The 24,422-nt window shown below is 43.7% G+C and overlaps 1 protein-coding gene across 1 annotated transcript in view; it reads right to left on the bottom strand.

The window, feature by feature from the left end:
- Positions 1-15,997: 15,997 nt before the first annotated feature.
- RPA1 (replication protein A1) overlaps positions 15,998-24,422 on the bottom strand; it is an 86,607-nt gene continuing 78,182 nt past the window's right edge. The window contains exon 17 of the mRNA XM_040423561.1: positions 15,998-17,031. Within this exon, the coding sequence (XP_040279495.1) occupies positions 16,921-17,031 (111 nt within the window). The 3' untranslated portion in view covers positions 15,998-16,920. The remainder of the gene's footprint in view (positions 17,032-24,422) is intronic.

Raw genomic sequence — 24,422 nt, 5'->3', positions numbered from 1 at the left:
CCTAGTGCAAAAGGCAACGTAGAATCTCAACCATCTTACCAATTTGCCAAGGCTGAAACAAGTAATTTTTCCTGGGCGGAGTCGTGATCAGTCTGACATTTAGACTTCCTTGCACACTATTTTTTTTTACCATGGCAAATCCACCAAGTTATTCAAGAGGGCCTCGCATTTTTATCAGGACAGTTTCAGGAACAGATACTTTTAGGTGATGTAAATGTCCACGCTGGACATTGGATCTCAGGATTTTCCAATTAGTATTATTTCCAGTACGTTTTATTCATTGAATAATAAAATCTTAATCTAATGCTTAATTTATTTTGCTTTAATTCCACCCAATTTTAAAAATCTCTGCTTGTCAGTAAGTAGAAACATCCATGGTTTGTTTTTAGGAAGCTGTGTTGAAGCCTACAATCGTAATGCAGTGTCCCTACATGACCAAATGTAAAAGTTAAAGAACATAGTCGTACTATAAAAGGCTCTGCTGCTACATTTAACTCTCGCTCCTGATCATTTTGCATTGTGAATATTGTTGTAAAGCACATACAACAATAGTAAAACTGAAATTTCACAAGGACATTGAGGAAAATTACCGTCAAAGATTATTTTATTTTTTTTACACATTACAAGGTTGAGGCTGTTTTATTTATTTTGTGCCCTTTATGTCATTCAGATAAATAAAGTGAAAATATCACGCTGCTTAGCTGCTATTTTGAGATTCTATTCAGCCAGTGTGCAAAATAGCATCCGCCATTTTAAATACCAAATTCAGTACACTAGAGAGGACAGCAGGCAGAGAATATGAAGACTGAGGATCACATGACCCTGGGAGGGGCTTTAGACTGTGGGCTTGCCCATAATGCCTTGTAATCAGGCTCACAGCCAATCAGAAGGGAGGATATAGATACATGTCATAAGGTCCCAAGCAGAGACATCGTGTGTGTACTCAGCTTGTCCACTGATGTGTCACAGATACGGCAATTTAGACACACAATGCAGCAAGTTCAGGATCTTATAGGGACAGTTAGGACCTGGGAAAATACATTTAGTTAGGCAAGTTTAAAGGATAACTGTCGTATATATATATATATTTTTTGGAGTATTGGATTGTGGTGATTAATATCACCTTGGTGGCCCTATTTCAACTTTTCCCTGTGTATTCAATTACCCCTTAATTCCACATTTTTGTTCCCTGTACTGCCTACTTTTACCTGTGCTTAAAATAGGGTTGCTAGGCATGGTCTGTCTATCTGTTGAAGGACGGAGCACGCAGCGTGCAGGGTCACATTACTGACAGCCAGGGACTGTAAGTAAATGATTAAAGCCAGGTCCTCCCCAGCAGCTGATAACAGTGCCTGAGCTGTGTGCACTTCTCCCTGTCCCTGCACTTGGCAGACGCTCCCTCACTCAGCAGAGCTGGAGAATGCAGAGTGGAAGCAGCGCAGACCAGGGAAGGGAGATCTGCCATCTGCTCAGTGTATAAATGAAAGCAACATGTGGTAAGAGGACCCCTTTGTGCTGCAGGAGATTAACCCTTTTAGGGGGGAGGGCTCTGATTGCTGACACTTTTGGGGGGCTATTGTTACTGGCTAGTGAGGGCAGGCGGGATTAGCCTCAGGGTGAGGGCAGTGGCGGCCATCTTAACTGAATAGTGAAATTGCAGTTTTATGCAGACTGGTTGCTAAGGGCTGAGTCTTATTAAATATGGGGTAAGTCAGTCTAATAGTAACTGATTCTGGAATATCATGTTATTAGTAATTACATATATGAAAATTGAAATTAGGGTCTAAATGTGACAGTTATCCTTTAATCATTTAAAAGACAGTACAGGGTCAGTTAGTCTGCTGTGTGTTAAGCTACATGTACACAACCTTAAGTATTTTGCGACTGTGCATGCGGCAATTTTTTTGTAAATACCTATTCTTATCCACAAAATGGACCAGAATACGACATGTGCTACAATTTGCAGAGCGGCTGCACAGATGACATCCATGTGCTGTCCACATTTTTTTGAGTCCCTACAAAAATTTATTGGTCCACGTGTGATCTGCAAATAATGTGGATCGGATGAGGCCTGAAAATACTGTTGTGTGTATGAGGCCTTACAGTGCTTAACCATGCATACAAACTGTGCTTTACTGGACATGCATATTTAAAGCTACAGTAGTATATACACTGCTCAAAAAAATAAAGGGAACACTTAACCACCTCAGCCCCCAGTGCTTAAACACCCTGAAAGACCAGGCCACTTTTTACACTTCTGACCTACACTACTTTCACCGTTTATTGCTCGGTCATGCAACTTACCACCCAAATGAATTTTACCTCCTTTTCTTCTCACTAATAGAGCTTTCATTTGGTGGTATTTCATTGCTGCTGACATTTTTACTTTTTTTGTTATTAATCGAAATTTAACGATTTTTTTGCAAAAAAATGACATTTTTCACTTTCAGTTGTAAAATTTTGCAAAAAAAAACGACATCCATATAGAAATTTTGCTCTAAATTTATAGTTCTACATGTCTTTGATAAAAAAAAAATGTTTGGGTAGAAAAAAAATGGTTTGGGTAAAAGTTATAGCGTTTACAAACTATGGTACAAAAATGTGAATTTCCGCTTTTTGAAGCAGCTCTGACTTTCTGAGCACCTGTCATGTTTCCTGAGGTTCTACAATGCCCAGACAGTACAAACACCCCACAAATGACCCCATTTCTGAAAGTACACACCCTAAGGTATTCGCTGATGGGCATAGTGAGTTCATAGAACTTTTTATTTTTTGTCACAAGTTAGCGGAAAATGATGATTTTTTTTTTTTTTTTTTTTTTTTCTTACAAAGTCTCATATTCCACTAACTTGTGACAAAAAATAAAAAGTTCTATGAACTCACTATGCCCATCACGAAATACCTTGGGGTCTCTTCTTTCCAAAATGGGGTCACTTGTGGGGTAGTTATACTGCCCTGGCATTCTAGGGGCCCAAATGTGTGGTAAGGAGTTTGAAATCAAATTCAGTAAAAAATGACCTGTGAAATCCGAAAGGTGCTCTTTGGAATATGGGCCCCTTTGCCCACCTAGGCTGCAAAAAAGTGTCACACATCTGGTATTGCCGTACTCAGGAGAAGTTGAGGAATGTGTTTTGGGGTGTCTTTTTACATATACCCATGCTGGGTGAGATAAATATCTTGGTCAAATGACAACTTTGTATAAAAAAATGGGAAAAGTTGTCTTTTGCCAAGATATTTCTCTCACCCAGCATGGGTATATATAAAATGACACCCCAAAACACATTCCCCACCTTCTCCTGAGTACGGAGATACCAGATGTGTGACACTTTTTTGCAGCCTAGGTGGGCAAAGGGGCCCATATTCCAAAGAGCACCTTTCGGATTTCACTCGTCATTTTTTACTGAATTTGATTTCAAACTCCTTACCACACATTTGGGCCCCTAGAATGCCAGGGCAGTATAACTACCCCACAAGTGACCCCATTTTGGAAAGAAGACACCCCAAGGTATTCCGTGAGGGGCATGGCGAGTTCCTAGAATTTTTTATTTTTTGTCACAAGTTAGTGGAAAATGATGATTTTTTTTTTTTTTTTTTTTTTTCATACAAAGTCTCATATTCCACTAACTTGTGACAAAAAATAAAAACTTCCATGAACTCACTATGCCCATCAGCGAATACCTTGGGGTCTCTTCTTTCCAAAATGGGGTCACTTGTGGGGTAGTTATACTGCCCTGGCATTCTAGGGGCCCAAATGTGTGGTAAGGAGTTTGAAATCAAATTCTGTAAAAATTGACCTGTGAAATCCGAAAGGTGCTCTTTGGAATATGGGCCCCTTTGCCCACCTAGGCTGCAAAAAAGTGTCACACATCTGGTATCTCCGTATTCAGTAGAAGTTGGGGAATGTGTTTTGGGGTGTCTTTTTACATATACCCATGCTGGGTGAGAGAAATATCTTGGTCAAATGCCAACTTTGTATAAAAAAATGGGAAAAGTTGTCTTTTGCCAAGATATTTCTCTCACCCAGCAGGGGTATATGTAAAATGACACCCCAAAACACATTCCCCACCTTCTCCTGAGTACGGAGATACCAGATGTGTGACACTTTTTTGCAGCCTAGGTGGGCAAAGGGGCCCATATTCCAAAGAGCACCTTTCGGATTTCACAGGTCATTTATTACAGAATTTGATTTCAAACTCCTTACCACACATTTGGGCCACTAGAATGCCAGGGCAGTATAACTACCCCACAAGTGACCCCATTTTGGAAAGAAGACACCCCAAGGTATTCGCTGATGGACATAGTGAGTTCATGGAAGTTTTTATTTTTTGTCACAAGTTAGTGGAATATGAGACTTTGTATAAAAAAAAAAAAAAAAAAAAAAAAATCAGCATTTTCCACTAACTTGTGACAAAAAATAAAAAATTCTAGGAACTCGCCATGCCCCTCACGGAATACCTTGGGGTGTCTTCTTTCCAAAATGGGGTCACTTGTGGGGTAGTTATACTGCCCTGGCATTTTCCAGGGGCCCTAATGTGTGGTAAGTAGGTAAATGACCTGTGAAATCCTAAAGGTGCTCTTTGGAATATGGGCCCCTTTGCCCACCTAGGCTGCAAAAAAGTGTCACACATGTGGTATCGCCGTATTCAGGAGAAGTTGGGGAATGTGTTTTGGGGTGTCATTTTACATATACCCTTGCTGGGTGAGAGAAATATCTTGGCAAAAGACAACTTTTCCCATTTTTTTATACAAAGTTGGCATTTGACCAAGATATTTCTCTCACCCAGCATGGGTATATGTAAAATGACACCCCAAAACACATTCCCCAACTTCTCCTGAGTACGGCGATACCAGATGTGTGACACTTTTTTGCAGCCTAGATGCGCAAAGGTGCCCAAATTCCTTTTAGGAGGGCATTTTTAGACATTTGGATACCAGACTTCTTCTCACGCTTTGGGGCCCCTAGAATGCCAGGGCAGTATAAATACCCCACATGTGACCCCATTTTGGAAAGAAGACACCCCAAGGTATTCAATGAGGGGCATGGCGAGTTCATAGAAAAAAAAAATTTTTGGCACAAGTTAGCGGAAATTGATATTTTTAATTTTTTTCTCACAAAGTCTCCCGTTCCGCTAACTTGGGACAAAAATTTCAATCTTTCATGGACTCAATATGCCCCTCACGGAATACCTGGGGGTGTCTTCTTTCCGAAATGGGGTCACATGTGGGGTATTTATACTGCCCTGGCATTCTAGGGGCCCTAAAGCGTGAGAAGAAGTCTGGAATATAAATGTCTAAAAAATTTTACGCATTTGGATTCCGTGAGGGGTATGATGAGTTCATGTGAGATTTTATTTTTTGACACAAGTTAGTGGAATATGAGACTTTGTAAGAAAAAAAAAAAATAATTCCGCTAACTTGGGCCAAAAAAATGTCTGAATGGAGCCTTACAGAGGGGTGATCAATGACAGGGGGGTGATCAATGACAGGGGGGGTGATCAATGACAGGGGGGGTGATCAATGACAGGGGGGGTGATCAATGACAGGGGGGGTGATCAATGACAGGGGGGTGATCAATGACAGGGGGGGTGATCAATGACAGGGGGGGTGATCAATGACAGGGGGGGTGATCAATGACAGGGGGGGTGATCAATGACAGGGGGGGTGATCAATGACAGGGGGGTGATCAGGGAGTCTATATGGGGTGATCACCACAGTCATTGATCATGCCCCTGTAAGGCTTCATTCAGACGTCCGGATGCGTTTTGCGGATCCGATCCATCTATCAGTGGATCCGTAAAAATCATGCGGACGTCTGAATGGAGCTTTACAGGGGTGTAATCAATGACAGGGGGGTGATCAGGGAGTCTATATGGGGTGATCACCACAGTCATTGATCACGCCCCTGTAAGGCTTCATTCAGACGTCCGGATGCGTTTTGCGGATCGGATCCATCTATTAGTGCATCCGTAAAAATCATGCGGACATCTGAATGGAGCTTTACAGGGGGGTGATCAGGGAGTCTATATGGGGTGATCACCACAGTCATTGATCATGCCCCTGTAAGGCTTCATTCAGACGTCCGGATGCGTTTTGCGGATCGGATCCATCTATCAGTGCATCCGTAAAAATCATGCGGACATCTGAATGGAGCTTTACAGGGGGTTGATCAATGACAGGGGTGTAATCAATGACAGGGGTGATAACCACAGTCATTGATCACGCCCCTGTAAGGCTTCATTCAGACGTCCGGATGCGTTTTGCGGATCCGATCCATCTATCAGTGCATCCGTAAAAATCATGCGGACATCTGAATGGAGCTTTACAGGGGGTTGATCAATGACAGGGGTGTAATCAATGACAGGGGGGTGATCAGGGAGTCTATATGGGGTGATAACCACAGTCATTGATCACGCCCCTGTAAGGCTTCATTCAGACGTCCGGATGCGTTTTGCGGATCGGATCCATCTATCAGTGCATCCGTAAAAATCATGCGGACATCTGAATGGAGCTTTACAGGGGGGTGATCAGGGAGTCTATATGGGGTGATCACCACAGTCATTGATCATGCCCCTGTAAGGCTTCATTCAGACGTCCGGATGCGTTTTGCGGATCGGATCCATCTATCAGTGCATCCGTAAAAATCATGCGGACATCTGAATGGAGCTTTACAGGGGGGTGATCAGGGAGTCTATATGGGGTGATCACCACAGTCATTGATCATGCCCCTGTAAGGCTTCATTCAGACGTCCGGATGCGTTTTGCGGATCCGATCCATCTATCAGTGCATCCGTAAAAATCATGCGGACGTCTGAATGGAGCTTTACAGGGGGGTGATCAATGACAGGGGTGTGATCAATGACAGGGGGGTGATCAGGGAGTCTATATGGGGTGATAACCACAGTCATTGATCACGCCCCTGTAAGGCTTCATTCAGACGTCCGGATGCGTTTTGCGGATCCGATCCATCTATCAGTGGATCCGTAAAAATCATGCGGACGTCTGAATGGAGCTTTACAGGGGGGAAATCAATGACAGGGGTGTAATCAATGACAGGGGGGTGATCAGGGAGTCTATATGGGGTGATAACCACAGTCATTGATCACGCCCCTGTAAGGCTTCATTCAGACGTCCGGATGCGTTTTGCGGATCCGATCCATCTATCAGTGGATCCGTAAAAATCATGCGGACGTCTGAATGGAGCTTTACAGGGGGTTGATCAATGACAGGGGGGTAATCAATGACAGGGGGGTGATCAGGGAGTCTATATGGGGTGATCAGGTGCTAATAAGGGGTTAATAAGTGACGGGGGGGGGTGTAGTGTAGTGTAGTGGTGCTTGGTGCTACTTTACTGAGCTACCTGTGTCCTCTGGTGGTCGATCCAAACAAAGGGGACCACCAGAGGACCAGGTAGCAGGTATATTAGACGCTGTTATCAAAACAGCGTCTAATATACCTGTTAGGGGTTAAAAAAATCACATCTCCAGCCTGCCAGCGAACGATCGCCGCTGGCAGGCTGGAGATCAACTCTCTTACCTTCCGTTCCTGTGAGCGCGCGCGCCTGTGTGCGCGCGTTCACAGGAAATCTCGCGTCTCGCGAGATGACGCACGGATGCGTCCAGGAGGAATGAATCAACCACCTTCCGGACGCATCCGTGCGTTAGGCGGTCGGGAGGTGGTTAAACAACACAATGTAACTCCAAGTCAATCACACTTCTGTGAAATCAAATTGTTCACTTAGGAAGCAACACTGAGTGACAATCAATTTCACATGCTGTTGTGCAAATGGGATAGACAACAGGTGGAAATTATAGGCAATTAGCAAGACACCCCCAATAAAGGAGTGGTTCTGCAGGTGGTGACCCCAGACCACTTCGCAGTTCCTATGCTTCCTGGCTGATGTTTTGGTCACTTTTGAATGCTGGCGGTGCTTTCACTCTAGTGGTAGCATGAGACGGAGTCTACAACCCACACAAGTGGCTCAGGTAGTGCAGCTTATCCAGGATGGCACATCAATGTGAGCTGTGGCAAGAAGGTTTGCTGTGTCTGTCAGCGTAATGTCCAGAGCATGGAGTCGCTACCAGGAGACAGGCCAGTACATCAGGAGACGTGGAAGAGGCCGTAGGAGGGCAACAACTCAGCAGCAGGACCGCTTCCTCCGCCTTTGTGCAAGGAGGAACAGGAGGAGCACTGCCAGAGCCCTGCAAAATGACCTCCAGCAGGCCACAATTGTGCATGTGTCTGCTCATACGGTCAGAAACAGACTCCATGAGGGTGATATGAGAGCCCGACTTCCACAGGTGGGGGTTGTGCTTACAGCCCAACACCGTGCAGGACGTTTGGCATTTGCAAGAGAACACCAAGATTGGCAAATTCACCACTGGCACCCTGTGCTCTTCACAGATGAAAGCAGGTTCACACTGAGCACATGTGACATGAGTCTGGAGACGCCGTGGAGAACGTTCTGCTGCCTGCAACATCCTCCAGCATGACCGGTTTGGCATTGGGTCAGTAATGGTGTGGGGTGGCATTTCTTTGGAGGGCCGCACAGCCCTCCATGTGCTCGCCAGAGGTAGCCTGACTGCCATTAGGTACCGAGATGAGATCCTCAGACCCCTTGTGAGACCATATGCTGGTGCGGTTGGCCCTGGATTCCTCCTAATGCAAGACAATGCTAGACCTCATGTGGCTGGAGTGTGTCAGCAGTTCCTGCAAGACGAAGGCATTGATGCTATGGACTGGCCTGCCCGTTCCCCAGACCTGAATCCAATTGAGCACATCTGGGACATCATGTCTCGCTCTATCCACCAACAGACTGTCCAGGCGTTGGCAGATGCTTTAGTCCAGGTCTGGGAGGAGATCCCTCAGGAGACCGTCCGCCACCTCATCAGGAGCATGCACAGGCGTTGTAGGGAGGTCATACAGGCACGTGGAGGCCACACACACTACTGAGCCTCATTTTGACTTGTTTTAAGGACATTACATCAAAGTTGGATCAGCCTGTAGTGTGTTTTTCCACTTTAATCTTGAGTGTGACACAAATCCAGACCTCCACGGTTTGAAAAATTTGATTTCCATTTTTAAATTTTTGTGTGATTTTGTTGTCAGCACATTCAACTATGTAAAGAACAAAGTATTTCAGAAGAATATTTAATTAACTCAGATCTAGGATGTGTTATTTTTGTGTTCCCTTTATTTTTTTGAGAATATATATATATACATATACAGTTACATGCAAAAGTATGCCGTCAACATTACAGTTACAGTGAACAGTTAAGCAAGTTAAAGATAAAATGATCTCCAGAAGGCATAAAGCTAAAGATGAAACTGTTTTTTCAATATTTTAACCACCTCAGCTCCCCTAGCTTAAACACCCTTAATGACCAGACCACTTTTTACACTTCTGACCTACACTACTTTCACCGTTTATTGCTCGGTCATACAACTTACCACCCAAATGAATTTTACCTCCTTTTCTTCTCACTAATAGAGCTTTCATTTGGTGGTATCATTGCTGCTGACATTTTTACTTTTTTTGTTATTAATCGAAATTGACCGAAATTTTTGCAAAAAAATGACATTTTTCACTTTCAGTTGTAAAATGTTTCAATTAAAACTACATTTCTATATACATTTTTCTCTAAATTTATTGTTCTACATGTCTTTGATTAAAAAAAAATGCAATAAGTGTATATTTATTGGTTTGCGCAAAAGTTATTACAAACTATGGTACAAAAATGTGAATTTCCGCATTTTGAAGCAGCTCTGACTTTCTGAGCACCTGTCATGTTTCCTGAGGTTCTACAATGCCCAGACAATAAAAACACCCCACAAATGACCCCATTTCGGAAAGTAGACACCCTAAGGTATTTGCTGATGGGCATAGTGAGTTCATAGAAGTTTTTATTTTTTGTCACAAGTTAGCGGAAAATTGATTTTTTTTTTCTTACAAAGTCTCAAAAATCAATTTCCGCTAACTTGTGACAAAAAATTAAAACTTCCATGAACTCACTATGCCAATCACGAAATACCTTGGGGTGTCTTCTTTCCAAAATGGGGTCACTTGTGGGGTAGTTATACTGCCCTGGCATTTTAGGTGACCTAAAGCATGAGAAGTCTGGAAACCAAATGCCTAAAAAATGCCCTGTGAAATCCTAAAGGTGCTCTTTAGAATTTGGTCCCCTAGGCTGCAAGTGTCACACATGTGGTATCCGCAAAACACATACGGACGTCTGAATGGAGCCTTACAGGGGGGTGATCAGGGAGTCTATATGGGGTGATCAGGGGTTAATAAGTGACTGGGGGGGGTGGTGGTGTAGTGGTGTTTGGTGCTACTTTACAGAGCTGCCTGTGTCCTCTGGTGGTCGATCCAAGCAAAAGGGACCACCAAAGGCCCAGGTAGCAGGTATATTAGACGCTGTTATCAAAACAGCGTCTAATATACCTTTTTGGGCTTAAAAAAAAAAAATCGCATCTACAGCCTGCCAGCAAATGATCGCCGCTGGCAGGCTGTAGATGTACTCGTTTACCTCCAGTTCCTGTGAACGCGCGCTCCTGTGTGCGGCAGTCCTGAGATGGTTAAACAATATCAGTGTATTATTTTGTTTTTGCACCATTTTACGCCTCATGCACACGACCGTATGGCTTTTTCAGTATTTTGCGGTCCGCAAAAAATACGGATGATGTCCATGTGCATTCCGTTTTTTGAGGAGCATCTGGCCCCTAATAGAACAGTACTATCCTTGTCCGTTATGCGGACAATAGGACATGTTCTATCTGTCAACGGAAAAACTGAAATACAGAAACGGAAGGCATACAGAGTACCTTCCGTTTTTTTTGCGGATACATTGAAATGAATAGTTCCGTATACGGAACGCAGAAAACAGAAGAAAAGAAAAAACACATTCGTGTGCATGAGGCCTTAGAGTGAAAAAGGGAAAGGAATACCTTGCAAAAGTATGGGAACCCATGTAGATATGAGCGCTCAGATAACTTTGACGAGGTTTCGGACCTTAAATAGCCTGTTAGGGTTGAGGCCAGGTGATGCAAATTTGAAAGCTTTATAAAACACCCAGACTCAAACCTTGGCCAACATAGGAACTGCAGTTCTAATACACTGGGTCTCATTAGAGAGAGACTCAGCATATTATAATGAATGACCGTCATCCCCGATCACCGCACCACACCATCGCATCAAAAAGGCTTAAATTATTGCCAGTTATGGACATTACCTGCGGGCCTCTGTTTGAAACAGCAGAGACCGGCCGGTATGGTGCCTGCTGCATGGGCGAGGGGGCGCCACGTTTAAAGACCCTCCCAGCGCTATACATGTACAGTGTTGGGACCCTAAGGGCTAAGTGTACATTAAGCACATTTTCCAGCACATCTTTTTCAACAGTGGGACTTTGCGGGGGCATCTTGCAGATAGCTTGGCTTCACATAGGAGTCTTCTAATTGTAACAGTACTCACAGGTAGCTTTAGACCTTCTTTGATCTTCCTGGAGCTGATTGTAGGCCGAGTCCTTGCCAGTTTGGCTATTCTTCTATCCATTTGAATGGTAGTTTTTAGCTTTCTTCCACATCTTTCAGGTTTTGGTTGCAATTTTAAAGCATTTGCGATAATTTTAGCTGATCAGCCTGTCATTTTCTGCACTTCTTTATGTTTTCCCCTCTCCAATCAACTTTTTAATCAAGGTTCGCTGTTCTTCTGAACAATGTCTGGAACGACCCATTTCCTCAGAATTTCAGAGAGAAATGCACTGTAACCAGCATGTACAACATTTGCTGCCTTCCTTAAATAAGGGCAATAACAGCCACCTGTTTTTCAAAGAATGAATGACCTCATTCATTGAACTCCACACTATTTTTATTTTAACATGCCCCTTTCAATTAGTGATTCAATTACACAGAATCAGCAGCATGCATGTCATGACTGTTGGATTTCTATTACTCTACTACACCCGCTAGTAAATTATTTGCCATGTAGAAATATCATTTCTACCAAAAACAGTGATTGATCAGGTTAGTGACGTATGACTGCTATTACTTTGAACACAACTGTGTGTAATATATATTTTTAAACATGGGCAGGCATTTGTCCCCGATGAGGCATAATTTTTGCATTGTCCAGAGCAAGCCACTGCTTTTTGCAATATTACTGTTGAGCGAAGCGAGCTACAGATGCTTAACCCGAAGTCGCTTTGTTAAAAACTTCGGAATACTGTACAGAGATTCATCTCCGTACAGTATTTGAATGTATGGGCTCCAATGAGCCAAAGTAAGTTATTCTAATTACTTTAATTACCATGTATAAACACAGGCAGGCATCTGTCTCCATCAAGGGGTCATTTTTGGACTGTTTGTTTAGAACAAGATATTGCTTATTCTGATACAACTGTTTGTGTAGAAACAGTGGCCAGTATCAGTCCCCAATAAGGGATTATCTGTTTATTAACACTGTTAAGCATGAGTTTATCCATAGCCATATAGGTCAGTCACTAATGCTGTCTTTGCGATAGAGCTTGAAAGAGTGCATTTAACACATTAGGAGATCCCAGAAGGTGATGCATAGCTTTTAAAGTGTAACTGTCATATTTTAATTTTTTTGTAATGTGTAGGCTCCGTCAAACTGACCATTTTTGGAATATACTTTAATTACTGAAATCCTACATTTCTATTCGAAAAATAGCTCTAAATTGGCCCATTTTGAGCCTTATCAACGCTCCTCTGTCTTCTGTTTACAGAACTGTGGAGACTTGCTCAACACTGACCGTTATATAAACGCAAGACAGAGGAGCGTTGCTAAGGCTCAAAATAGGCCAATTTAGAGCTATTTTTCGAATAGAAATGTATGATTTCAGTAATTTAAGTATATTAGAAAAATGGTCAGTTTCACTGCCCATATTCAATAATAAAAAGAATGACAGTTACACTAAGAGCAATCTGAACACTTGATTTAGGTTTCAGTTATTCATACCCAAATTGAATTTTCTGACCAATTTGTTAGAAGAGATAATCCAGCCAGGTTCACGTCTAAATTTCTTTTTCTGCACACCATAAACCCTTACATTGTCCAAATTTGCAATAAATGTGCCACTTGTGAGCATGGTCAATGTATTTTAATGCACCAACATAATTTTTTTTTAAAGTAACTACTTTCACACAATTTCATTCAATAGAGAATGGTGTAAATAGCAAATATAAAAAATAAGCCTGCATCCACCTGAAAAAAAAAAAAGCAGTAAAGTCATAGCCACTAGGGGTCTCCCTTCCATCTAATTTGCAGCCCACTGTGTCGTCAGGCAAGAGCAGCCGAGGGAAGGTGGGGACATGTCAGACCTAACGGAGATCCTGAACCTAATAAGAACTGCTTCACACAGAAAGGCAGGAGTCTTCTGTGAAATCAAAAGCAGTGTAGATCTTCCCATGCTTATCTGTTCTGTGAACTCTGGAGCTGAAAAGACAGTGGGAAGTAAGGTAAACAGCATCACAGCAGTACAGTACTGGCATATTTCACAGAAGAGATATGCCCCTGCTTCTGAGTGAAATGCATCTAACTGTGCAGCTAAAGCCTGAAACTGGGAATAATATAGCTGGAAAAGACATTAGAAAAACCCCAAAAACCCTGCTCCTTCACAGTTATGACTGTACAAAGCAGCACAGCCATTATGCAAATGTTTTATGTATTTATTTTTTAAGTCCGGTACGCTTTAAAGCGGTTATCCAATTTCTCAAAACCCCTCATGTGCCGAGCCACTCAATATACTGACCTCGCTGCTTCTCCCTGCACACGGATGAAAACATCCGGTGTCGGGTGGGAGCGGTCTGCAGCCAGTGGCAGGCGGGGACGAGTCTCCCTGGCATGTTTTAATCCGTGTGCAGGGAGAAGCAGCAGTGGCGGTGCGGGAACCAGAGTAAGTACACTGCTCAAAAAAATAAAGGGAACACAAAAATAACACATCCTAGATCTGAATTAATTAAATATTCTTCTGAAATACTTTGTTCTTTACATAGTTGAATGTGCTGACAACAAAATCACACCAAAAAAAAAAAATGGAAATCAAATTTTTTAACCAGTGGAGGTCTGGATTTGGAGTCACCCTCAAAATTAAAGTGGAAAAACACACTACAGGCTGATCCAACTTTGATGTAATGTCCTTAAAACAAGTCAAAATGAGGCTCAGTAGTTTGTGTGGCCTCCACTTGCCTGTATGACCTCCCTACAACGCCTGTGCATGCTCCTGATGAGGTGGCGGACGGTCTCCTGAGGGATCTCCTCCCAGACCTGGACTAAAGCATCTGCCAACTCCTGGACAGTCTGTGGTGCAACGTGACGTTGGTGGATAGAGCGAGACGTGATGTCCCAGATGTGCTCAATTGGATTCAGGTCTGGGGAACGGGCGGGCCAGTCCATAGCATCAATGCCTTCGTCTTGCAGGAACTGCTGACACACTCCAGCCACATGAGGTCTAGCATTGTCTTGCATTAGGAGGAACCCAGGGCCAACCGCACCAGCATATGGTCTCACAAGGGGTCTGAGGATCTCATCTCGGTACCTAATGGCAGTCAGGCTACCTCTGGCAAGCACATGGAGGGCTGTGCAGCCCTCCAAAGAAATGCCACCTCACACCATTACTGACCCAATGCCAAACCGGTCATGCTGGAGGATGTTGCAGGCAGCAGAACGTTCTCCACGGCGTCTCCAGACTCTGTCACGTCTGTCACATGTGCTCAGTCTGAACCTGCTTTCATCTGTGAAGAGCACAAGGCGCCAGTGGCGAATTTGCCAATCTTGGTGTTTTCTGGCAAATGCCAAACGTCCTGCACAGTGTTGGGCTGTAAGCACAACCCCCACCTGTGGACGTCGGGCCCTCATATCACCCTCATGGAGTCTGTTTCTGACCGTTTGAGCAAACATATGCACATTTGTGGCCTGCTGGAGGTCATTTTGCAGGGCTCTGGCAGTGCTCCTCCTGTTCCTCCTTGCACAAAGGCGGAGGTAGCGGTCCTGCTGCTGGGTTGTTGCCCTCCTACGGCCTCCTCCACGTCTCCTGAAGTACTGGCCTGTCTCCTGGTAGCGCCTCCATGCTCTGGACACTACGCTGACAGACACAGCAAACCTTCTTGCCACAGCTCGTATTGATGTGCCATCCTGGATAAGCTGCACTACCTGAGCCACTTGTGTGGGTTGTAGACTCCGTCTCATGCTACCACTAGAGTGAAAGCACCGCCAGCATTCAAAAGTGACCAAAACATCAGCCAGGAAGCATAGGAACTGAGAAGTGGTCAGGTCACCACCTGCAGAACCACTCCTTTATTGGGGGTGTCTTGCTAATTGCCTATCATTTCCACCTGTTGTCTATGCCATTTGCACAACAGCATGTGAAATTGATTGTCACTCAGTGCTGCTTCCTAAGTGGACAGTTTGATTTCACAGAAGTGTGATTGACTTGGAGTTACATTGTGTTTGTTAAGTGTTCCCTTTATTTTTTTGAGCAGTGTATATCAGTGAGGGGCCCGGCACATGTGGGGGGTGTTTGAGAAATTGGATGACCCTTTTAAGGTTATAGATGCTTACTAGAATATAGTCTGTATTACAGTACAACCCAATGTGATTTAGAGATCTCAGAAATACATGCTCTTACACTTCCGACTGGAAGGCCAAGTAGGTTTGCGGTTGCTGGAGACATGCAGTGAATATAATGAAGCCCTCACACAGTCTGCTAACAGCTATTGAAGCATCCTACTAGCAGAATTACAGATTTCTAGGCAAATTTTAAATCCTGCTTGGTTTCAGAGGGCTGCGCACGTGTCAATAAAAGCATAAAAAGGTGCTGCCTCAGCTCCTTAAAAACAGTGGAGGCTGAGAATCCTATCTTACAGTAGTGAATGGTAATAAGCCTGGGAAAAGTCAGATTTGCCTGCTTCACTTAAAAGGTGCTGGCAAATTGATTGCTTTCCTGATGAAATTGGTTTATAAAAAGCAAACACACATCCAAAAAAAAACTAAACTTTTTATTCAGTTCTCAAAATAAAAAGGAATATTTTCCACTGCCTTAGTGAGCTGATTAATTCCATTACAAAAAAAGAAAGACAAATAAAAACACACAAAGCAGCTCAAAACATTGGGAAATGCTGTAAATGTACAGACCGCAAACTTCTGCAATTACACACTGTCAAAAAAGAGAAGAGTAAGAAAGCACAATATTAATTTAAATGAAAAATAAAGCAAAGCTTTGTAGTTGGCCAGATTTCCCCAGGGGCCAGAGAGTCAATGCTTATCAGAGCTTCTCAGAAGAGACAATTTTGATTAATATCAGGACCATCTGACTCAGTCTATTAAACCCCGAAGGAAAGTCTTCAGATAGAAAAGATAGGTCTTTGATTAATAATTCCTCCATATTGTCATTCCAAGCATTTGCAAACTGTATGGCACATCTCCCCACTGCAAGCAGAGGCACGCTGAGAAGGCAATAAGCCCCTGGTCTTCACAAGAGGAATAGGAGCCCCAGATCAGCACAGAGATTAGGGAACCTTTAAGGGTGTTAAATGGGGATGTGGGTGGGCATCGAAACGGCTCAGCAGCAACCAATTACTTCCATGGATGCTAATTAAGTCCTGGTAAAATGTAATTAGGCTTTCTAGTAAATTAGCATAAGAGACGACTCAAGAAGGCAAGTATGAGAGTTATAATTAGATAAACATATTTACAATAGTTGCAGGCTAATGTACAAATGTCACACTGGAAGTGCCCCTGTAACGCATCTGCAGTAGTATAGCGCTTAGACATGTGATCTGCAACCCAAGTGCCACCTAGAGCTGATGCACAGGACAAGAGGGATAGAGCTAACCATTGTGGCTACAGAAAATATGCATTTGTGATTTTTCTGGCAGAATAGGTCTTTTTGGAAACACTGCACAAAATTAGGCTCCTTGAGAGGCCAGTTTCCGGATATTCATGATAAGACGTCTAGAGTATTCTTTGTAATCCACTGGTTTCACATCCATGGCTGTTGCTTTAATGCGGGATTCATCCTTATGAAGAAATAAAGACACAAACGTTAGCTCAGGAGCAACAGCGTACTGAAATATTTTCAGCCCGAGATAGTAAAAATATGATAACTACTAAAGCGGTTGGTCCCAGGCATACTATGTCAGCCAATCTAACACTGAGCGCAGAGGCAACAGCCCAACACCGAACAAGTACCATGCACAGGTCCTATTCTAATTAATGGGACTCGTGCACAAGCTTTTCTTAGCAACATGAATGTCCAGTGTGCAGCTGCATTTCTCCAGACAAGATTTTAAATCAGGACAACCCCTTTAATGCCACAAATGTTTGACTAGCGAGTCCAAATAAAAGGAACCCAATACAGTGTCCGAAACACTGGAAAATGATCATGTGCTTGCATTCACCTTTCTGTTGCAGGCTGGACATTAAAGGGAACATGTCAGCGGCAAAACCCATTCCAAACCACCAGCAGTACCTTCAAGTAGCCGGCAGCGAGTTTCGAATTATGATTTTCTTACTGCTTTCTGATGAGGCAGAAGTATGAAAAACTTTATTTTAGCCTCCGTCCGTGCTATTTTCCAGTCTGGCTTGAAGTCAAGGGGGCAGCGACCTCCTTGCTTCAAGTCAAGGTAACCGCGCCCCCCTTCCCTGTAACTGACAGCCGGCTGTTCGGCAAAGGCAGCTGAACTCTTGTGCATAAACGCTGTCAGTTACAGCAAAGGGGCAGGGAAGGAGGCGCGGTTACCTTGACTCGAAGCAAGGAGGCTGCTGCCCCCTTGACCAAGCCTGACTGGAAAATAGCACGGACGGAGGCTAAAATAACGTTTTTCATACTTCTGCCTCATCAGAAAGCAGTAAGAAAATCATATTTCGAAACTCGCTGCCGGCTACTTGAAGGTACTGCTGGCGGTTTGGGATGGGTTTTGCCGCTGACAGGTTCCCTTTAAATGGAAGGGTCAGTTCACACAGCTGATTTCTACAATACGTGTGTAAAAAAATCAGCGCTGAATCCAAGTAGATTTTTCTGCCTCGAAATTAGGCACATTTTTTGATGTGTATTTTTCTGCTTCCCATTGGGAAAATAAGCACCGATTCTGACCCAAGATCGCACATGCTACTTTTTTTTTTTTTTTTTCACGTGTAAAAAAAGCAAACTGCTGAAATGAATAAGGCTACTTTCACAGCAGCGTTTTTGCTGGATCTGTCATGGATCAGCAAAAACACTTCCATTCTGAACGGATCCGGTTGTATTATCTCTAAAATAGCCAAGACGGGTCAGCTTTCTTTTGTGTCTGAGAAAACGGATTTTACATTGTGTGTCATGACGGATGCGTCGTACTACGGACCACATGGCGGACAGAAAAACGCTGCTTGCAGCTTTATTCTGTCTGCAATGGGGGACGCAAATAAACCGAATGCATTCTGGTGCATTCCGTTTGGTTTTGTCCCCATTGACAATAAATGGGGACAAAACTGAGGCGTTTCCCCCCGCTATTGAGATCCTATGACAGAAACGGAAAGCACAGATGTGAAAGTAGCCTTAGAGGCAGTTTACACGCGTAATGTGTCAAAATACGCAAAAAAAAAAAAAAAAAAAAAAAGTAATGAGAACTGACCCTAATAATGCAGGCTTGAGCGCTACCACAGTTTACAGATTCAGATGCTAGGCAGATATTTCGGAGAACCTGTGTTGCTATTTAAGCAAACATAATATTCACTGATACGTGGCAATAAAATGGAGCGTTACTTTAAAGGGGTTGGTCAGTTAGTGAAAAGCATTACAAACAGGTCCTAATCTATTTATTGAGTGACATAGCTCTGTATGTCACACAACAACTTACCCCTACCACTCATGAGAAGGCCCCCAGTCTGGGTTACCAACAGGGTTACAAACAGATGGTCTATAACCATCATGACCCATCTCCTGCCGTGTCCATAGGGCAGTGACGTGATTCACCCACATCACCGCTGTCCGTGCTGTCTCTGGGAGGATGGTCATCTGTGCTTGAGTGGAACAGTTCATCTACTGCCCAGCACAGGGGCACAACAGGATCCATCCAGGGGTAGAATTAAGAACTGACATAGGAAAAATCATGTCTCCGGCACCATACTGCACCCCATGGACAGGTTGGGGGGTAAGTAGTGAGGTTACACAGCATGGAGATGCAGACCCGGTGGCCTTCTCAAGCACGGTGTTACAGTGTGACTAACAGATGTATGCCACATAATACATAGATTAGAAACGGGGTGCATTAAAATTTTAACAAACTGGCCAACCCATTTAAGGGTACAGCCACACGTGGCAAAAATGCTGCCAATTCTCCATAGTGGAATTTCCAGCACAAGCAAAGTGGATATTTCAGAAATCTCATTCACATGCTGTAAAGAAAACCGCAGTGTAAACTGACTTGCCACATGCAGGTTTTCAAGCCACAGCATGTCAATTTATGCCATGGGCTTGCAATGCAAAAGGTTAAAAGCAGAGCAAGACTCACTGCAAAATCCTGTCCTATGGTGATTTTCTGTCAAATCTGCTGCAGAAAACCTACAGCAGACCTGCTACATGTGGCGGTACTCTAAAGGGGATGGCCCAGGGTTACAAACAGATGGCAACACTCTTGCAAAAATAGCACCACACATGCCCAGATTGTGTGCGATACTATAGCTCAACCCGATTGACTTTAATTGAGCTCAGCTACAATACGAGACACAACCTATCGACAGGTGTGGCACATATTTTGTACAGCCCCTTTAAAAGATTTTTAAGAAAAAAGGTAAACTCTTGAAATCTGCATAATCTCATCTGCTCAGGAGCATGCAAATTCTACCATAGAACGGCTGACATTTAAGAGAGCTTTTACGACAATGGTGACCTAAAAGTATATGGTCCGACACAGATTTCCACTTGGGTACGTTTTCTCCAGTAACAGCAGTGTCCTAATGGTGCAGAACTTGGAATGAAGCACCACGACTCTCACACGGTTAGGAGGAGGAGAACAGCTGTGCTGTCGAATAAGGCGAAACTAGGACCATAACGAGAAATGAAATGCTGGCTGGTGTTAAGATGGGCCGCAGGAGGTGCAGCCAAAAGGCATCATCCTAGAGATCAGCGGCAACCTAAATTTAAATCTTTAAATAGGTCAAATGTTAATAGGAGAGAATTCTATTTCGCCTGCTCTTCGGGTTGCCAGATTGCTCTGGTAATGTTTTATTCACACTGCAAATATTCAATAATCAGCCGCACAAAGAGGCAAATGAATTTGGAGCTACAAAAATTATACATCACACAAAAACAGGTTAAAGCCTAGATTATTCACATGTAATGTGCAGTTGGGAACCACTTTGTTTTCCAAAGACTTAACAAAAGAGCAGTGGGAGCTACGTAACTAGTAGGCATGTTAGAAAAGAAGGCCTTTTGTGCCGGCACCTAGATGTCGCACAAGCACAGTTTGACTAGGTATAATTGATGCATCTCTCTGCCCCCTTTTATTATATTACAGTTTTTTGTGAGTCACATGCTTCGTTTTGTAATGCATCCCAATGAAGAACATAAATTAGTTCACAGAAACCTAAAATAATGGGCCACAGGCTAATTGAAAGCAAGGCTCAAGGATTCCAAAGACCAGAAAAACCTTGACTAACTGTAAAATGTGACATTTTGAACACCAGACCATCTTTTCGCAGTTAATCGGTCTAGTGCTGTATTCACAGTACATGTACAGCCATTGCTTTCTCAGTAAGTGGTGCTTGTCATAGTAAGCTAAGGTCGACTATGATGGGTCAATGGCATAATCCATGTATAATACATTTTTATATACTAGGCACCTAGCTCACATAGCCCTGCTGGCTAATATACCCATCTCCCCGACCTATGCATGGGTATCCTACTGCCAACCTTACCCATGTCTACTGCTTCATTTCTGTGCGGTGGTGGTTGAAATCCTACTAATACAATCATGGTGTACAGCATTTAAAAATCTTGTCCCACCAGAGGATCCAGACTCCCCATGCAGCTGCTTTTGAGAGGAGGGGCACTCTGTTCTCATAGAGGTGGTCTTCCCACTCGGAGCCCCTCCATGAAGTCTATCTGCTCTAATTGGAAATATGGGGCTTCATTAAACAATCCCCTTCAAAACAAATACCTTATAGTCCACCCTTTAAAGGGAATCAGTAGGCTACTTTGAGCGTTTTAGACCATTCATATCACTATTTCGCACAGTTGCCCTGTATGGTCTCTTCCACTTGACCACAAAAAGGTAGAAAACACTTTATAACACTATGTGCCGAGGCCCCTCTCTGATGTGCCCAGATAACCGCTACTCTTGGATTCCTCTGGCCTGCCCTCCCCTAGTTTAGCTCTCACGCGAGTGCTGGTTACCACTGGGCCCGAGCAAGCGCACTGCACTGCCCACTATGGGCAGAGACACTGATGTTAACAGTGGGCATGCGCGGGCCCGGCAGTGACCGGCGCTCAAAGTAGCTGATAAGACTCCCTTTAAGAGCATACGCTAAAAAAAATAAAAAAATAAAAATGAAAAACTTTGGAAAACACCAAACCAAAAAAAATGTAGTGCGGCAGCAGTCTCACTGCATTAATAAATGCCTTTCCCACGGGGGCAAATCAAACAGCAAAAATACGAACACATTTTAGGGTCTGGACTCTGGAATACAACAGTTTGGTTCAAGTGAACTATGGGATGTTCTGGTGTAAAATGTAGGTCCCGTCACAACCATGCCGGACTTTACTATGTACAACATAATCAAAGACCATTAAGAATATAAACTTAAGTCGGAGCAGATTATATTCAAGAACTGATGCACGAATCCAAAATGTAGTCATTGCTATGTAGACATGCCAAGAGTGGAAGTTCATACAATGCCGTCTAAACGGTCTTCTATGTAAAACTAAGAGTAGGTGGCACTTCTGATTAAAGCAATTAAAATAAATCTTGGAAGCCGCAGAGATAAAAACAACTGGGTAAAATTGACACACGTTTGTAACTTGCAACAAGCTGGAACGTTACACTCAGCCCACACATGTACCAGGAACGTGAATTCATCTGGAAGGCTTAACCATTTTAATACACGGGAACACAGCGATCTTTACATTTTGATAGAAATTGTTTATATGGTTTGGATCAATCAATTATTTCTGGCCAGTATAGTACAGAGCCAGCGTGCGCGTTCGCAGCTCTGTACTATTCTGGCCGGGAAGAAGTCACCGTCGCGCATGCGCGGCAGCGTGCACGTTCAGGACACCGAACGGCCCGGCCGGGAGAAAAGGAGGAGTCTTCTGCGCAAGCGCAGCAATCGGGATTCTGGAGAAGAGCGGTGGCCGTAACCAGGGCAGACAGTCACAACAATAAGGTAAGTGGGGATGAATTTTATCCTAAACGGTGGGAATTTGTTAATCAAGTATATTTAGAAAAATGATCACTGTCAAATCATTAACTGATTTAACAGTGATCATTATGATGGGATAACCCCTTTAAATCAAGCACAGCAGTAACCAGGCCAGCACAGAGTGTATGGAGCAGTGTAGTTCTGGTGCCTGGTTCATGCAGGGCAGCTTGCGTACAAAGCTGATCTGCAAGGCCAGCACTGATCTGATATCGATGACCTATTCTTAGCATACAGCATTAACAGTTAAAAGGGTTGTCAGAGTTATTTTTTTGTTCTATGTTCCTAACTAGGCAAATGTAACAGCTTTCCTATTAACTCCCTTTATCTGCAGTCCCTGGTTTCTCAGATTTCACTGAGGGTCATATGACCTGTGATGTCAGCTTCTCTCCCTGCTCTGATAATACATCACTGTGCTGGCCACGCCCCCCTTTACTACAGTCTGCTCTCTCCTAGGATTCTTAACCCCTTCAGCTGCACAGACTGGGTAGCTCTGCAGGCAGTGAGGAGACAATGCTGGGAACTGCAGCTGACAGACTAGAGAGAGCATTGCACAAGAAGGTAGGGGGAAGATCCTGTGTGGATTAGCAGTGTCATTATACAGCTGGGACTTGTAGTTCTACACTTACAAGTTGCTTTTGATTCTCCCAGCAACCAGGGCAGCTCTTGTATTCATTCCCTTTGCAGTGTCATTGTACAGCTGGGACTTGTAGTCCTACACATACAACATGCTGCAGAGTCTCCCAGCAGGCAGACATGTCACTCAGGGCAGCTCTTGTAGCCACTCCCTTAGAGCAGGGGGATGGGCAGAGGTTGTTTTTATTGCATGTAAACAAAGGGCCAGAAGAGAACCAGGGAAATGAGGATATATAATTTTTTTTTTACCTAAAACTTGCTAAGCTCATTTATATATTGCTGCCCATCAGATTTTCAGTGCTATAATGTTTTTTTTTCAAAACTCGGACAACCCCTTTAAGTCCAGGAAAACCCCTTTAACTTGTTAAAGCAACTTTACAACTAAGGCTGCTTTCACATCTGCGGTACGGAGATCCAGCAAAAATGGTAACAATCGGCCAGAGACAAACCACAGCATGCAGCACAGCATTTTTTACAGAATGCACCAGGATCTCTGTCTGGTCCTAATTATAAGCAATAGGGCCGGCGGGCATTCCGGCTGCATCCAGCAGCGCCAGAACCGGAGAACTCTGGCAGGCTGGTTTCTGCATGAACAGCCTGGCACAATTGATGGCACAGATGAGAACTTAATCCATGACAATGCAGTCCGTCCATTAACCACAGCTAGTGAATGGATGCATCGCATTCTCATGAACAGAAAATTTAACTATACTCCTCTGCCTCAGGACTGGAGACGGACCAAAATAATTTCCAAATATCAATGACAGATGTCTGTACTGCAGCTAAGCTCCCTCTGCTGTTGGCAAGAAGTACTACACTGATTTTTCAATCCCCATACAGCAAGCTATGCCATACAATCACTTCAACTAACATGAATCGCATGTACTTTCTGAATGTTAAAGGGACACTGTCACCTGGATTTCACTTACTGAGTTATTAACATCAGTCTCCACGATTTACATTAAAATATACTAGTATTACTGCCCTGTGTCTCGTAATTTCAATATAAAAATCGCTTGTATTAATATGCCAATTACCTCAATAAGGAGCCCAAGGGGCTGTCCCTTCGGCCGTTGGGGCCCGGCCGCGCCCATTATCTTGGAGCCTAGCACCGCCCCACTGCTAATTTATTCACTGCTTATCGCCGACGTAATGTTTGTTGCACCCGAAATCTCGCGCATGCGCCGTGGATACTCACGTCAGCGCCCGCGTGGTGTCCTGGCATCGGCCCCAGAGGACGAGGTGCGCATGTGCCAGCTTTGCTCGACCCTCGGGCGCAACAAACATATTACATTGGCGATGAGCAGTGAATAAATTAGCATTGGGGCGGTGCTGGGCTCTAAGATAATGGGCGCGGCTGGGCCCCAACAGCCGGAGG

Source organism: Bufo bufo, chromosome 3 (genome assembly GCF_905171765.1).
Source record: "Bufo bufo chromosome 3, aBufBuf1.1, whole genome shotgun sequence".
Lineage (NCBI taxonomy): Eukaryota > Metazoa > Chordata > Amphibia > Anura > Bufonidae > Bufo > Bufo bufo.
The sequence above is the reverse complement of the archived record's forward strand: the minus strand, read 5'-3'. Positions and strand labels throughout refer to the sequence as shown.